Below are 17,657 nucleotides of genomic sequence, written 5' to 3'. Positions count from 1 at the left end.
ACTAAAAAAGAACGGAAGGTTTCCGGTTATGCCTTCAAAGTAAAGTCGTAAAAACGTATCATTCACTACTGTAGTTTTAACGGTACTGTTTTCATTTGATGTAATTTTCCCACAAAAGTTCAGTGGTTCACACTTACAATACCAGACATCACAGGGGTTTTATGTATTTCAACATTACCCAATACTACCCTCTGTCATACTGTTCACTTTATGTATATATATATTTTTGCTTATGTACATATCTAGTATTTTTATATTTCCTTCCTTCTCAGTAGCCTACATAACATCTTTTTCATCACTTTTTATTTATTTATCACTTACTCTGTTCCATTTAAAAGAGACATTTTTTTAGACAACTTTATTTTTCAAATTCTGTCTGATGCCTTCTTTATAGATTGACTAATTTCATCTTTCATAATCTCCTTTTCCTTTTCTTTTTTTTACTAACCAGCTCTATCACAATGTTTCTTCTCTTATGTGTAATCTGTATAAATTTGTTTGTAGCTTGTGCTAATTATTTACTTACAGTACTATTGGTCTACAGCAGGGTTTTTTTTTTTTTAAAGAGTGAGGTGGGTCTCCCCAGGGGGGCTCCAAACAGTTTCAGAGGAGGCTCAGTGAGTGGAAATGAAACAATATTGCATTAGTTATCAAAAGGAGATCACATAGAATAGCCTACATGTGTGAGAGCTCAGAGATACAGTAGTTTTTGTACAGTAGTTAAAAATATTAGGTGTAGTCAGACGTTATGTCAAACAGCAATATTAAGCTATTTTGGCTCAAATGTTGAGTGTCTATGGGATCAAATAATATAATCATGATCCCATAGACATCCAGGAACTGAGCGAAACTTATCAAGTAAACTTATTCTTACTTAGTTTATCCTTTTTTTGAGAAATACAATTTATCTTTCTTACCCAGCGGGCTGAGACAGCAGGGTGATGGTTTTGAACTCTTATTTGGGCTTGTTGAATTGCCTGCATTATAAGCATTAATACAATAACAGTATATCCAGTTACACAGGCAGTCGATGTGACAGTCCGTTTAACAGTCTTTAATTAGGCTTCGCACAAAAACATCCGTCAACACAGTATTATTTTGAAAATCACACCCGGAAATGTTATGCGTGATTTAGGCTGACTTCACGCGGCTCTTGACCACTGCGTGTCGGCTCGTCAGATTTGATTAATTTCAGCTGTGGACATCTTTAAACAGGACAAGGGGCAGTTTACAAGCACAGAGGAGCAGATCCAGGTTTTTCATGCACTTTACGGGACTGGACGAATGTGACTTTTATTCATTTTAAATACTACGTACATCCCTAGTTCGGATGGGTGCACCTTACTGCGGCCCATAGTTGTGTATATGTGTTTTAGACGCGACTACAGGATCTAGATCACTTGTGGACCCTGACTGCTGGAGTGTCCAGCCCACCACCATCATGGCCTCTGCCACCTCCACCCCCGCCGCCTCTGCAGGCCGCTCCAGCCGCTCCGCCAGCCGCCGCAGCGCAGCCGCGTCCAGCAGCAGTCCGACCTGCCTGTCCCGCACCCAGGAGAAAGATGAGCTCCGTAACCTCAACGACCGCCTCGCTAACTACATCCAGCGGGTTCAGGAGCTGGAAAGCGAAAGATCATCCATGCTTATTCAGCTGGAGGAAAAAGATGAATCGAAGAGCCGGGAGATGGGCAACGTGCGGCGGCTGTACGAGGAGGAGTTGGCAGACGTCAGGAAGTCCCTGGACAGCCTGGCCGGAGAGCGGGCCCGTTTGCAGATAGACTACGGGAACCTCTGCGATGAGTACAGGAAACTTCAAGCCAGGCAGGTTATAGCCACACATGACCGTGCAGGTTTTGAGGAAGCTGTTAAGCCAGATTCTCCTCAAAAATTGGCTTATTTAATGCAGTCATGCATGTCGTTTGACGCACACACATGCAGAACACATACCGAGAAATGTCTAAAATTGCTTCACATCAGGCTGCTGTTCGGGTGAATCTATAGCCCGAGCGGCAGGGTATCCTACGTTTCCCCCTTGTCTTTACTCGCACAGCTCCCCGCTAATGTTGCCCTCGGTGGTGTATCTCAAGATGGGGGCCAAAACTTCTTTAAATGGATTACACTCCACTGAAACCTATTTAATTACACATTTGATCCCCAATAAACTAGTGATTCATATATTATGATGTGCAACCTTGCTGGCAAGATGGTAAACATTCAAATAACTTTCCTTTTTTAAACTGAGTTTAGTTTGATATTTACACTGTCCACTTGGAGCAGATGTGTGGGTTTAGTCTGGTTTAATAATTTGGATGTACCTCTAGTTGGCCATGGTGGTCTACATGATTTCATTGACTATTTTGATTTATATGGAAAACACTAAGAATTTGCAAAAGCAAAACACAGATGCCAAAGAGCCACAGTTCCTGTCAGAAGCCTGATGATGACGGACCTCTAAAAGTGGATTTCTCTGTTGAAGGAAGATTGGGATAGTAGGTTAATCACAGGTATTGGGAATCCTCAAGTGTTAACTAACTGAGAAGAGCCCTAGAAGTTGTGTGGTTGCCTTCATGGTGCACATTAACTGTTCTGATCTCTCACTAAAGGAACCAGAAGAAAGAGGGCGATCTGGCGAATGCGTTGACCCAGTGGAGGAGCGTCGAGGAGACGCTCCGCACCAAGGATGCAGAGTACACGAAGCTGCTGTCTGCAAACAAGACACTCGGTGACGACTTTACGGACCTGCAGGGCCAGCTGGAACACGTATGAACTAAAGCTAGAGTTATACATTGTAGGGCACTGGTCCTCAAACTCTTTCACGTCCAGGACCCCTAAACTGACACAAATTAGACCACGAACCCCCTTTTGAAATTATTTTGTCCCAGGATCACCCATCTGATAGGATTTTGGCTTTTAGATGTGTTATTCCAGAAAGTGCATGAAATGATGACTAAAGTAGTCATGGATTCAGTCACCAGGTTACTTCTGGAAGGAATTATAGTGAAAATAAATGATCCCCTTTTTGCTGGGGACCCCCTGGAGTTCCCTCAAGGACCCTACTGGAGATGTAATGATTCTTCATCTAGTTACCATGTCTGAGGTCATTAAGGTTAACTATTATGCAAATATAAGAAATCAATGTATCACTATCTAACAAACACTCTTCTGATGGAGGCCTGGGCTGGAAAGCTCAAACTACAACTTTTACAGGGAGATGAAGCCAATACTGTTAAACATTCAGTGTTTGAAATGGGCTAATATATTGTGATCGTGTGGTGTGTGTTACTGTATGTTTTAACTGTGTGTGTGTGTGGTCACCAGGTCGAGGCGGTTCTGACAGATGCAAAAAACCAACTGAGCTCAGAAATCTTGAGGAGGGTTGAAATGGAGAACCAGGTCCAAACACTCAAAGAACAGCTCGAACTCCAGAGGAACATCAGTGAGCAGGTACACACACACTTGGCAGTCTTTGCTATAATTCAATGCCCTCCACCTAAACCTAACTTTAGATTCAACCAATTCTTGTCTTTCAGAGTGTAATCTGTTCATTTTACGTATCGCCTCAGACTGATACTTGCACAGCTCACAGTTGTTTATGTTTTGTAGGAGATCCTTGAGATACGTAGCAGACACGAAAGCCGTCTAGTGGAAGTGGACTCGGGACGACGGAGAGAGTTCGAGAGTAAACTGGCAGAGACGATGCAGCAACTCCGCCACGATCATGAGTGTCAGTTGAGCCAGTACAAAGAAGAGATGGAAAGGACCTTCAGTTCAAAGGTACCGACACACAACTTACAGGGAGATTTTACCACTGGAAAGATTTTAATTTCATAAAACTGGGCTCTCTGTGCAGCAGGGGAATTTTGTTTTTAAATTGGTGCTTCATGACAAGAAAGAACAAAGACAAGGGACTCCCTTTTGCTCAAAAGGTAGACAACCGACAGCAGCCAGAATGCTCTAGGACTGTTGCATCAAAGGCCAGTGTCACTCCTAAACTACGCCAACGCCTACAAACAGCCGCTCAGAGCTTCTAACATTAGGCTAAACTCTGCACCACTGGGTAACACTCTGGTTTCTGTAATGTTGCTGTGCTCATAACAAACCCTTCCTCTGTGCTCAGACATCCATTGGCTGGCTTGAGTTGTTTGTTTTTTTTTCGAGTTTGGGTGTGTCTTAATGTTTGTCCATATGTGGCCCAAAGCTTGGTGGAACGCACAGCGCCTCCGCTTCGGTGTCCACATTAATGGCAGTGGCACCAGCAGTTGTGCTGACAGGGGGCAGCTCTGGGACTTGACTGTAGCGGCTGCCTCCTCCATATGCTGTAATTCCTCCGCCCTGGATTCTGGCTCAAAAGTAGCCAGAATGTCTGTCTGATTCCATTATTACACTGTTAAAATAGTTTTTCTTCCAGCAGTAGTCTTGGCCAGTTGGTTTTGGACAGGATAGTTTTTGAGCAATTCAATAAGATTTAATTACACCAATATGTAAGGATTATTAAGAAATTACATTCTTGTGTGTGCATAACAGGCCTGTTATACCAGGTGTTGAACACATCATGGAAAGGATCCCTACGAATGACGCCCTTTGTTTTTAACAGGAAACTGAATTCTCACTCTGAAATCTCGTGCTTTGTCATGTGGAGGCATGGCTGCAGTCGGATAACGAGCGTGCCAGCAGACCTGGAACCAGCTAACCACCTGCATCTTGACTGGGAATCAAATAATAAATAAAAGTAGCGCATTTAATAATAAAATAATTATAAAAGTAATTTTCCTCTAAACTCTACTCCAGTGAAAGGTATACTGTAATAAACATACTGTCAAGTAAAATTTACAGTACTAAGTGACTGGAGTACATGTAATGGAGTAAATGTATCTCATTACTACCCACCTGGATGCAGGCAACATGAAGGGAAGATGACCATGGCTCATTTGCATATACTCCTCACATTGCTGATTTTCATCCAGCTTGGCATCATTACAAAGTTTCACTTTAAGATTTGCTTAAGTGTCAAGATTTACTACACATTGTTTAGTTTATGAAATAAAATAAAAAAATGTTAATACTTTTTTTGTTTTTTCCTGTGCTGCAGTTACAGAATGCCCAGCAGGCTGCCTTGGAGAAAAACGACACTGCGGCAGCGACCAAAGACGAACTGGAAACCACCAAGCTCAGAGTGGAGACTCTCAGCTCCCAGCTCCAGCAGTACCAGAAAGATGTAAGTGCAGTCCATAATAAAACACCAAGACATCACCGCCCACCTCTCCGATTTGTTCAGCAATTAAATACGTCTGGTGTTGTATTCGCCATTTCTGCTGGTTAAAGAAAGAATAGACTGAGATTGACGCTGTACTATTGGTGTAAGTGAACATTCTGGGAAAAAAATCTTACATCGACATTTCTTTGACTGAACACTTTGTCAGACTGAATTAAATTCCACAAAATGATGAGTCAGTCTGCTCATTAGGCAGCAATGTTGGGTCTGTTAGGACATAATGGCTAAACTTGGAGAACGTGTTAATGTGTGCAAATAATACAAGAAACTAGTAGACAGTCAAATCTGCACACTTATAACAGGGACTGGATGATCCAATAAGATGTCTACATGGATTGTTCTAGAACCTTACCATTGCGTTTCCTGTTTCATCGTACAATGCTCCCTCCACCTTGTTAAATCAGTGTCCCTCAGGTATATCTTCAAACCAGAGCATTCTATGCAATAGCGTTGTGTATAGCCTGGTAGTTTCAGTAGTCTTCGTGAAAAAACTGAGCTGCATTTAAATACTATGTAACGTTACACAGAAGTGTCATCATAGGGAAAGGAAGTTGGTTTCTAGCTCGTGTTGCTAAATGACAGAATGTTGGGAGAGGGTTGTGTTCTTGTCTTTGACATGCATCATCAAATAGCAGAAAAATGCAAATGGTTGGATCAAAGTATTTCTAGGCTGAAATGAGTTGTCCACATCTGACTCTTCTTACTCTATGAGCATAAAGCACATTAACACAGTATAGTGTTTAAAAGAACCAATCATAAGGCAACTCGGGTAGCAATGAGTGCAGTGTACATGTACAGAGAGCCGCTTATCTTTTGAAAATCCTCTTTAGGTTTTAGACCCTGGCTTGTCCAGTGTTGCTCTTGTATAGGCCTGTCACAATAACATTATTGACTTATAGTACGATGGGTAGACATGACCTTGATCATCTTTGTTGACCTCAATAGGCAGTCATGTTTGCATGTTTACACAAGAATGTCACCAGCATGTGAATAAACAGCAGGAGTAAGACTTGGGCACGGCGCCCAGCCAAATGAATTCATTTCTGGTCGCACTGCTTCTGTCCTCCAGCCGTCAGTTGAGCAGCACAGTTCAGTGTCTTTCCACATTTGGTGACAAACATTGCATTTCCTGAAGCAGATCATCTGATATCTGAATGTACACAGAGGAATGTAGAAAATCCAAACCGGATATTCGGCTAGAAGAATGTACTAAGCAGAGAGAAAAGACTCTCTAGCCACTGGTACAGCCAGCCAACACATGCCATTTCGGCTTTGATTGTCACGACGCAGCTAAAGTGTGCTGACCCAAGCCATGGAAGAATGGCGCATTTAGCAGCCAAACAGATGGAGGGTTTTTTTGTCCTTTTTTTTTTTTTTTTTTTTAATGATTGACATGATACATGTGTCGCATAGTCTGGGGAAAATGAGTGATCATAATTATAAATGTTCAAGTAAATGATTTGCGTATAAATTTATTTCATATCTAACATGAGGGGATTTCAAAGAACACAATGTTCAACAGTTTTAATCCAATCTATAACAAAACTGCATTAAAAGCAAGCATCTTATTTACAATAGACTGGCCATGTTTTGCATTTGGCCATACGGTGACAATGATGTGCAGGTAACTTAATACAAAATGATTTAAAGGAACAAATTTTAGGTTTTTTGTAGCATTTGCACATTAATACTAAAACACAGCTGTTGACCTAAGTTAAGTTACAGGTGATCTGACTGAACGGCCACACAAACCTACAGCTTGCTACAAATACACTTATTCACTTTCTTGCAGAGTTGAATGATAATCGCCACCACTCTAAATATGAAGCTGCAGCCAGTTGGCTTACCATTAAACTTGAAACGGGGAAGCAGCTAGCCTGAGTCTGTCCAAACTCGCCACCTAACGCTAGCTGTTGTTTAATCCATGCAAGTTATATTACATGTGGGTTATGTAACAGAAGTGCTTACAAATATATTTTATACGGCAGGGCCGGTACTACAAAGCAAGTCCGACATATTCAGGATGTATTTGTTACGTTGCGTCAGTCTGTAGGACGATTTCTGTATACAAAAGCATCTCTGAATCACCCTCAGCAGCCCATTAAACAGTCTGCAAGATTCCAAATGGTGATGCTATTTTCCAAGAGAACGGAGTGGTCAGTAGGCGGAGCTCTTAGTGTTCTCTCCGGAGCAGGTTAGCCAGTCAGCTTTAGTTACCATGGTGATGTAAAGTGAACCGCCATTGCAGGACTGAAAACCCAGGGTTAAACTTGCTTTGTAGAAGGCCCCAGTCTTTGTTTTTCACCCAGGTTTGGGAGGTTAGTTTAAATTGACATGAAAATTCAGGACTGGACTTGGAACAGTTGAGCGAGTTTATACCCGCAATGTGACCTTCATTTTTGTCTTAATAATGCACACACCACCTCCCCTGCATTAGTTGCTTCAGTATTTCAACCACTGTGGTCATTTTATGGTTTCAGCCTGGCTAAAGCTTCTTGTTGAGCTAACTCTTGTTGTTCATCTAAAACCAACAGATTCTCCTGTTCATTGATCATCTTTGTTTTTGCAAGTATTTGTGCCTAACCTCGTTGTTACATGGCATCTAGGTAATGTTGTCGAACGGTTCTTTCATGCTAACATTGGTCTTATTATTCTTCATTTCTCAGAAAATGATGCTGGAGAGCCGCTTTCAGGAGCTGGAGAGGACTCTTGACAGGGAGCGGGAAGTTTGGCAGCAGAAACTTTGTCAGAAAGAGCAGGAGATGCTGAGCATGCGAAGCCAGATGTACAGCCAGCTGGAAGACTATGAGAACCTGCTGGATGTGAAGCTAGCCCTGGATATGGAAATTAATGCCTACAGGAAGATGCTGGAGGTGGAGGAACAGAGGTATGCCTGTCATCTATGTACATCATGCAACAGTTGAGTAGCATCCTTTTTACCATCTGATTTTCTAAAGCAAAAACATTGCATACTTTATTTCTCTCAGATTGCACCTTTCACCCAGCCCCTCACAGCGTGTGACCGTAGCCCGAACACATGAACACAGCAGCCGCAAGCTCAGGGGACGGAAACGGAAACACGAGGGGGCCTCGGGCAGCTCGCCCGCCTATAAAATAGCAAGTCGTCCAACAGAGCATGGCCTTCTGAGTGTTGCAGAAGTAGACATGGATGGAAAATTTGTTAAATTGAAGAACAATGCTGAGATGGTAAGGCTGTACTGCAGCTGGATAATAGGTTTTTGGAGATGCTCTTTAGTATGATCGTTGGTTAAAATGCCCCAGTTTCACTAAATCATGGCACAGATCAGTTTATTTCTTGTAGGGACACATGTCCAAGTCACTTCACTTCATGGTTGGCCTCTGAAAACTGTTATTTAGTCATTTGTCCCGCAGGTCTGGAGGAGCTTTGTCACATCTGAGGAAAATAACCCTGGTGAGATCCTAGTGATGCCATCAGGGTTGGACATGGACTAAAAGTTTGTAACAGGAAGTTGTAGAGATGAACACTTGTCTGACAGGGGAAGTTAATGTTTTATTGGGAAATCAACATAATTGACTTCAGAAAATAAATTTAAATAAGTTATTGATATTGTAGACTAGCTTTTCACTGAAGTGTTGTGGATGCGTCGTACAGCACCACCCAGAGGGCAATGTTGGTGAAGCCGTGCTCCCATTAACACAGTGGAGGACTTCAGAACACCAACTTCCGTTACTATTAACGAACTGAGACACTCAGGCTGTGGTGGACAGTAAATCACACTTTAATGTCATTGTCAGGCAGAAGACTGACATGAGGCGTGAGAATGCAGTATACACTCACCTCTCTGCTTTGCTTGTTCACTCAGACCAGTTTGCAGCTGAACTGCCTCTTAGGTTCATAAAATTTTAAAGTGGACTAAAAATGGGAATGAATTGGCTCCCTTGCCTAGTCATTGAATGACACCAAAAATTGGAAATGAAAGATTCCTAGCCCTAAATTTTAATGAAATATACTTAAAGCATGGATACTTATTTTCAGCATTATATACAGCATTTCCAGCTTTTTCTCTTTTCTACATTTCCAGGAGCAGCCGCTGGGTGGCTGGGTTGTCCGCAGGACGTTCCCAGACGCTGGAGACATCTCCTTCCACATCCCTTCCTCCTGCGTCCTGGCTGGTGGGCAGACTCTTACCGTGAGGAGTTATTTATGTTAAATAACTGTATTTCCCTCAATTCACTGGGGAAATAAAACTCATATCACTGTCTTGGGGGGACTTGCCAAATATATGAAATAGAAATTAATGGGGTGCATGTGTGGGCAGATCTGGGCAGCAGGAGCAGAGGCGGAGGCTGAGTCTGGGGACCTGATTCTACAGGGGCACAGGAGCTGGGGCCCCGTAACTGATGTGAGGGTGACCCTTGTGAACCCCAACCATGAGGTAAGTGAAGTGAGCTGCAGCCGCTTGTCTCTGCTATCTCACGGTGTTGGCTGTTGCTCACCGTAGGGGTCATGCAATACCTTTTCAGGAAGTAGCGGAGCGCAGGATATGCATGACGGGCAGAGGTGGCGAAGAGACCGAACTGGAATTTGATGAAGAATTTGTCGCAGGCAGTGACATCCAGCACTTTCGGAGACAGGTAAACACAGACTCTCAAAACCAGCCAAAAACCACGAAGTTCCATGACTGCAGAATGACGTGTAAACGCTTTTACAGATGCAACACAAGTGCTTTAGCTTATGAAACGTGACGTCAATTTTATTTTTTCCCCTTTACACTGAAGCCAAAGAGAAAGAAGAAGTGTTGTTCTGTCTCTTGAGTGCAGACAGCGTGCTGTACTGTAGGTGAGGAGGGTGATGCTGCCTCTGATTGCCCTCTGCTTGGTGTGCTCTAGTCTGTGAACGAATCACAAGATGCATGGCTTGTTTAACACTGTTTGCTGCTGCTTTTGTGTGTTTTATTTAGCAGCATGCCAAACATGTTGACATGAGTGGAAGACTAGGGACCAGCATAATGAAGCAAGTTCAGTTCGGTCTGTCTCTCTTCGGGTTACCTGGCATCCCTGAGCTTAACAGTGGTGATCTGATAACTGGTAACATAAAGATGGTTATCAGTTGACTCTTAACTCTGGGTTTAACTAACCAGCCCCCTGTGTGTTCATGTGGAACAGGCAGTGTTCTTGATTACAAGAAACACCAGACCATGAATCGACTACTTAATATGATTGACATTTTGTTGTTGCAACGTTCACATTTCCCCATGAGTATTCCTTTTTCATTTCACGAGTGGTGAAATGTGTACAATAATTTCTGGTATCACAGAGCAGGCATACCAGGAAACCTGCATTAAGCCCAGAGATGGCTGGCTAACCCACACACTTGCTTCATGGTACAGGCCCCTTAGTCATAAATGTTACACAATGATTGGTGACAAATTAAAACCCAACATGTGTTTGAGGCTCTGTTCCATCATGACCCTCCAGAATGGCTTCCAAAAGACGTTCCTTCATTTGGTGTTTAAATTATGGAGGTGGAGAGCTCAATTTAGTAGGTCGCCCTCATGCCTGTAGGGGAAAAAACGTGGGTTTGTCTCTCTCCTCGAGGCTTGAGATGTGTGCCGCCTTCCACTTTGACGGGAATGTGTGGAACTCCTAATCAGCCAACTATTCCTTTTTTTTTTTTTTCCACGCTTTACTTTTAACTCAAATTTGCTTTTTTGATATAGAAGTTTGCTGCTCAGTGTTTGTCTGGCCCCAGAGATGTGCTCATCTTCTGCAGTACAGGAAATCCAGCTGCTACTGCTATGTGCTACATTTTTGCAGCGCATTGGATTATACAGGTGTACTGCATATGTGCAACTGACAGCAGCAAAGCTTGCTCGCATTGCGACACGTGATGTATAAAGGTGTAGTAAACTGAGATAGAAGGAATAGTATGTACCCAAATGCAGAAGCTAGCATGTCCTAACACTCACTATATGATCCTGAATCAGTACTTCAGTTCCTACTGCTACAGTAAGTTGACACTAGTGTTAACATCGGCACAAGGTAGGGACGATCTGAATGAGCTGCATGCAGAACTTGCTCGCTTATGTATCTTTGTTTGTTTGATTTTGGATGTAGATGCATGGATAGTGCACACAAGATTCAGACCCTTTCAATTTTTCAAATTTTATGTTGCATCCTTATGCTTCGTGTTTGTTTTTTCCCTTCATCAGTGTCTATTTTAAGTCAGTCTACACTCAGTAGCCCCACAAAGACGAAGCAAAAACAGATTTTCAGACATTTTCTTAATTTTTAAGAAAAACCTGAAATATCACATTGGCATAAATATTCAGACCCTTTTGCTGTTACACTTGAAATGTAGCTCTAGGTCCTCTGTGATAAATTCAATTAATTGGGCATGATTTGGACAGGCACTCTTGTCCATAAAAGGTTGCACAGCTTCCAAAACATATCGGAGCAAAATCCAAGGAACTGCCTGCAGAGCTCTGACAGGATTGTGTCGAGGCGCCAAGAGCACAAGGGCCTCCATTATTCTTAATTGGAAGGAGTTTAGAGCAACCACAAATGAGCAATCAGGGAGAAGGGCCTTGGCAAGAGGTGACCAAGAACCCAATGGACACTCGCTGAGCTTCAGAGATCCTGTGAGATGGCAGAAACTCCTGAAAGGCCTCCCATCACTGCAACAACTCGGCCCATCTATGCTTTATGGCAGAGGGGCCAGACGGAAGCCTCCACTCAGTGAAAGACTCATGAAAGCCTGGAGTTTACAAAAAGCACCTTGAGAACTCTGATTGTGAGAAAGATCTCATCTAATGAAACCAGAATTGAACTGTTTGGCCTCAGTTATAGGCATCATGTCTGCAGGAAACCAGGCACCGCTCATCACCAGCGCAATACCATCCCAACAAAACACAAAGCAGGTGGTGCAGCATCATGCTGGGGGGGTGGGTTTTTTTTTCTTGTGTTTTTTTTTTTTTTTTTGATAGACAGCTAATTCCTGCTTGAGATTGAGTCACCCTAGCGGTATGGGCGGATATTTTGGCTTAATCTCTGTACAGTGGGTAGAAGTGGAGATGCGTTCATCTTTATATACAGTCCAACCCAACAGAGCTCGAGAGGATCTGCAGAGAAAAATGGCAGAAAATCCCCCTATCAGTGGCCTGTACTACGAAGGGAGTCGAACCTACACAGTTAACTCAGGGTTATCAGGCAAACTCGGGCGTTGACAAACTCGGACTGCCTACACTGGAGTTAAACGGTACGACTGTGAATAAGATGTTGGTTAGTTGAGTTGGTGTTAACTTAACTGGAGTTGGTGCGCGTTAGCATAAAAGGGGCTGTGCAAGCAGTTTTTCACAACGGAACATGCTCTATATTTTCCCCAGTAGAATGCACGTTGATGTGTCAGGATATGAGGAGTTTAAAGACTAGTAGCCAGGGAGGCTTGTTGGCATCGCATTGAGTAAATGTGTAGCATAGAAAACTGTCTGTCCCCAGAACAGTGCCTCATTTAAAACGCACAATTAAACCCTATGTAAAAACAGCAGCTGTACAATGTCATTTTGTTGTTCAGAGTGGTTATTGCAGACGGTGTGAAAGATTTCTTGTAAATGTTTTTCCGGGCCAGTGGAACTTTATATCGTCTGCCTGATGGCAGTAACTTTACGAGAGGGTGAGAGGGGTCCCCTGTGATCAGAGCGGTTGTAAAGATAAATTATCTTGCTGCAGTGGTTTATTATGCAGGAGAGTTTGGTTTTGTTTGGCAGTGAGGTTGAGCCAGGATGAGCTGTTGAAGGTGAGAATGGATTCAATGAGTGAACAGTAAACCAGAGTTAAGATATCCTTGCTGACATGAAAAGTCTCTAGTTTCCTCAGAAGGTGGAGGCGCTGTTATGTGGTGTGTGTTTGTGTGTGTGTGTCTATATAGATAGGGACAGGTGGTTGACTGGGAAATTATATTGGACTTCACAATCTGATTTAGCAGTGAGGAAATAAGTGAGTTTAGCCCAATCACTTAATTATGCACCTTTAGAGACTTTTCTGTGAATTGGGTATATTCTGAAGAAAACAGTTATTATTATTTTTTTTTTTTTTAAACCTTAATTTCAGGGAATTTTTGTTCTTGTAAATTTGACACTTTTTTTCTTGGTTTATTAACCCCCTGGCTCTGTAATTTTTGGACACGTAAAATAGTCGATCTAAATATGTGAAAACACTTTAGGATAATTCAATTACAGTCTACAGATGGGCTGCATCTAAAACTGTCCTGTCAATTAATGAAGATCTCCTCCCTAAAATCAGAGGCTGCAGTACTCGCTGTATGAACGTAATGCTGATGTTTCCTAGCTTAATTTCTTCAGCTGCAGCCGCAGTGGAATTAGTCGGGATGAAATCTAAACACATTTTATCAAGTGGTGTGTATTAATATCCAACTTCTCATCATTAACACTGAGTACAGATGTGGTATGTGACTCATGTATACAGGGTAACCTCGAGTTACCCACAAACAAAACCTTCTTGGAGCAGTTTAGAGATGCGGCATACATTGCCATGGCAACAGACCTCAAGTAACACTTATCCACCTTTCATAGTACGGGTTAATCAGGAAGTTACTCCTGAAGTTACCTGGATAAGCCAGTTACCTCACTTTATAGTACAGGTTAGCTGTTCAACATGAGTTACCAATCGGCCACCAGGTGTGCAGAGCTGGTTGCATCATCCCATAGTAGACTCGAGGCTGTAATCGCTGCCAAAGGTGCTTAAACTAAGTCGGAGTTCATGGTCTAAAATACTTATGTCAGTGATCTTTCAGTTTTTGTTTTAATGAGTCTAAACTTCTCAAATCCTGTGTTCGTGTTGTCATTATAGGTAATGACTGTAAATTGGGGAGAAAAATGTTTTAAAAAAGCAGCACGGCTGCAACATGACAAAGAGGAGAATGTGAAGGGTCTGAATACTTTATGAATGCACTCTATATGACGCTAGCATGTGTCCCATGATGATAAAAGTGATCGGTTTGTTTCAGGATTTATCGAAGGAGGTGAGCTGTGCAGTCATGTGACTGCTTGTCCATCTCCTGCTATTCTTCACGTTCGCTTGGAAAACCTCTCCTGCCATCTGGTTCCAGTTTCGTGCACCGAAGTCTTGTCTCTGTCAAACTACAGTAGGACAATGACATGTTAGACTGTGACCAGCTCAGACGCCTTAGAGCAACAGTATCAACCTCAGTATTCCTCACTTGTGTCATCGCTCTTACCGCACAAGACATCATAAGCTTTGCCTTGATTTCATCTAATTTAAATGAATGTATGTGTGAAATAAAATGGTTTGCATAATAAAGTTATAAATGCAGTCACACTTGTGGCTTTAAGTACTGAAGACTGTTAATTGCAACATATTTCAATTATAGTAATTTGGAGGGGAAAGCTGTGTACTTGAAAGTGCTCCCAGCTCACGATGGCTCACAACACTCATGTCGAATTGCTGGAGGAAGTTGGGAAGCTGGATGGATTTTTAATGAGACAAATTGGTATGTTCACCCCCCCCCCCCCCATAAAGTTATCATTTTCAAAAATACCTTTTCCAACACTTTCTGGCTTTGCTCTAGTGGTATCAACACCATTTATCTAGTGCACAGTGGGTCTTTATTTTTTTTTTTTTTAAATCCAGGTTTTCAGAGATCTGGTTCAGATTTCTAGATTCAGCCCTGTATAATTTCATCTATGGTATCTATGGTACTGACATCATTGACGTTGTACAGATTTGCCCTGACCAAGAAAGATCTCCTACATTACACTCAAATCAAATGGGGCCAGATATATTTGTCTTTACAGTTTAGATCTTTTACATGGTTTGCAGTGTGACGATCCTGGATCAGAGCTAATGCAAATGTTTTTTTTTGTTTGTTTTTTTTCTCTCCACACCACCGATGTGGCTTTAAGTCAGTTGGTCCACAACTTTATGCCAGATTGTAATGTCCCAATGACCTTGCCATCCAACTTGGAATAAACTAATAATTTAGCTGAACCTCTGACCTTTAACCTAGTATGGCTGTAGACACTTATTTGAAAACCATACAACAAAGTGTGGCTGTAGCTGCGTCTACTGTAGCCAAAGCATTCATGTCCTGCTGCCCCTCACCATTACAGTACATGAGTCCAATTCACCAGAAAGACCAAAATATTAACATCTCTGGTTTCATTCCATATGGGAGCCCTTGTAACTGTACATGTCACACTTGTCTTTCACCATGATTTAATAAAAAATAAAAATGCCTGAAGCGTACGTGTGGTTGAGGAAAAACAATTAAAACATCAAATGTGATTTTACATTCTTACATGGGAAGGAGCAGTTAAATGCTGTGATATGAGTTGCTGATGCTCACCATACCGCCTTGAATACAGGTGCTGGTCATAATTAGAATATCATCAAAAAAGTTGATTTATTTCAGTAATTCCATTCAAAAAGTGAAACTTGTATACATTTATTCCACACAGACTGATATATTTCAAGTGTTCATTCCTTTTAATTTTGATGATCATAACGGACAACTAATGAAAACCCCAAAATCAGTATCTCAGAAAATTAGAATATTGTGAAAAGGTTCAATATTGAAGACACCTGCTAAAGAGGCTGGCTGTTCAGAGCTCTGTGTCCAAGCACATTAATAGAGGAATTATTTTATTATTAAGAGAGGCGAAGGGAAGGAAAAGATGTGGTAGAAAAAAGTGTACAAGCAATAGGGATAACCGCACCCTGGAGAGGATTGTGAAACAAAACCCATTCAAAAATGTTGGGGAGATTCACAAAGAGTGGACTGCAGCTGGAGTCAGTGCTTGAAGAACCACCACACACAGACGTATGCAAGACATGGGTTTCAGCTGTCGCATTCCTTGTGTCAAGCCACTCTTGAACAAGACACAGCGAAATCAAGGTCCCAGAGTCTGGAGGAAGACAGGAGAGGCACAAAATCCACGTTGCTTGAAGTCCAGTGTAAAGTTTCCACAGTCAGTGATGGTTTGGGGTGCCATGTCATCTGCTGATGTTGGTCCACTGTGTTTTCTGAGCTCCAAGGTCAACGCAGCCGTCTACCAGGAAGTTTTAGAGCACTTCATGCTTCCTGCTGCTGACCAACTTTATGGAGATGCAGATTTAATTTCCAACAGGACTTGGCACCTGCACACAGTGCCAAAGCTACCAGTACCTGGTTTAAGGACCATGGTATCCCTGTTCTTAACTGGTCAGCAAACTGGCCTGACCTTAACCCTATAGAAAATCTATGGGGTATTGTGAAGAGGAAGATGCGATACGCCAGACCCAACAATGCAGAAGAGCTGAAGGCCACACACAGAGCAACCTGGGCTCTCATAACACCTGAGCAGTGCCACAGACTGATTGACTCCATGCCACGCCGCATTGCTGCAGTAATTCAGGCAAAAGAAGCCCCAACTAAGTATTGAGTGCTGTACATGCTCATACTTTCATGTTCATACTTTTCAGTTGGCCAACATTTCTAAAAATCCTTTTTTTGTATTGGTCTTAAGTAATATTCTAATTTTCTGAGATACTGAATTTGGGATTTTCATTAGTTGTCAGTTTTAATCATTAAAATTAAATGAAATAAATATTTGAAATATATCAGTCTGTGTGTAATGAATGAATATAATATCCAAGTTTGACTTTTTGAATGGAATTACTGAAATAAATCAACTTTTTGATGATATTCTAATTATATGACCAGCACCTGTACATTCACCTGAAGATAATGGGTGGATGCCATTTGTGTGTGTGTGTCAAAACCTGGACAAATGGCACAAACTGACAGATCCCTCTAAACCCTTCGAGATCAGCAATGACTGATGAGCAGAGCTTTATTGAAAAGTTTGTGTGAAAGAGTCAATCTGAACACCTGATGAGTTGTCAGATGGATGATGTGCCTGAGCTAAAGTATCGCTATCTTTAGTTCTTAAAAGTCAAACACACTTGCTTGTTCCATGAGGAGGAAAGTAACTGGATTGGCAGATTAGAACGCTTCATTGTCTTCTCCAGGAAAGATGTCAGATGTGAGACAGACTCAAAGTTTGTGAGAAGACTGAGATTTGCTCCTTTGACACAATTGTTCCTGGCACTCAGCTTCCACAACAAGGTTTACAGAGGCTGGTGTAACAGTCCTCCACCTCTTAAAGGAGTCTTTTAGTCCTGGCTTCAACTTTTCTATATCAGGATTGGAACCTGTCTTGACCTTTGTTACTATCCTCCCTCATATGTGACTTATGTTCAGGATTGTAGAATGTAGTCTACACCATAGTCTCTTTGTTGGTGGCTTTGCCGAAGGTGTTCATGGACAGGGTCTGTTGGTGACGTGTGGTGTGGGCAGGCAAGGGAATCTGCAGTTGCACTCTCT

At 42.1% G+C, this 17,657-nt stretch overlaps 2 protein-coding genes across 3 annotated transcripts in view; one reads left to right on the top strand and one right to left on the bottom strand.

Moving 5' to 3' along the window:
• Positions 1–1,441: 1,441 nt before the first annotated feature.
• On the top strand, positions 1,442–14,627 carry lmnl3 (lamin L3). 2 transcript variants are annotated; one of them, XM_038701592.1, is made up of 12 exons: positions 1,442–1,821; positions 2,604–2,760; positions 3,319–3,444; positions 3,604–3,774; positions 5,090–5,215; positions 7,939–8,159; positions 8,260–8,479; positions 9,337–9,444; positions 9,574–9,690; positions 9,779–9,889; positions 10,034–10,094; positions 14,280–14,627. In XM_038701592.1, exons 1-11 carry the CDS (start codon positions 1,442–1,444, stop codon positions 10,067–10,069), a joined length of 1,773 nt encoding a protein of 590 aa, XP_038557520.1. In that variant the 3' UTR covers positions 10,070–10,094; positions 14,280–14,627. The 2 variants fall into 2 exon arrangements, with proteins under 2 accessions (XP_038557520.1, XP_038557518.1); XM_038701590.1 differs by lacking the exon at positions 10,034–10,094.
• A 2,480-nt stretch (positions 14,628–17,107) lies between these two features.
• zgc:158785 (uncharacterized protein LOC791214 homolog) overlaps positions 17,108–17,657 on the bottom strand; it is an 11,221-nt gene continuing 10,671 nt past the window's right edge. Inside the window, exon 4 of the mRNA XM_038700524.1 lies at positions 17,108–17,657. This exon is cut by the window's right edge and continues 52 nt beyond it. Coding sequence (XP_038556452.1) covers positions 17,551–17,657 — 107 coding nt within the window. The 3' untranslated portion in view covers positions 17,108–17,550.

This window comes from Micropterus salmoides, unplaced genomic scaffold (assembly GCF_014851395.1).
Source record: "Micropterus salmoides isolate LMB-PRFRI ecotype aquatic unplaced genomic scaffold, ASM1485139v1 Ms_hic_scaffold_6, whole genome shotgun sequence".
Classification (NCBI taxonomy): domain Eukaryota; kingdom Metazoa; phylum Chordata; class Actinopteri; order Centrarchiformes; family Centrarchidae; genus Micropterus; species Micropterus salmoides.
Note: the sequence above shows the minus strand (reverse complement) of the source record. Positions and strands in the feature narration are given on the sequence as shown.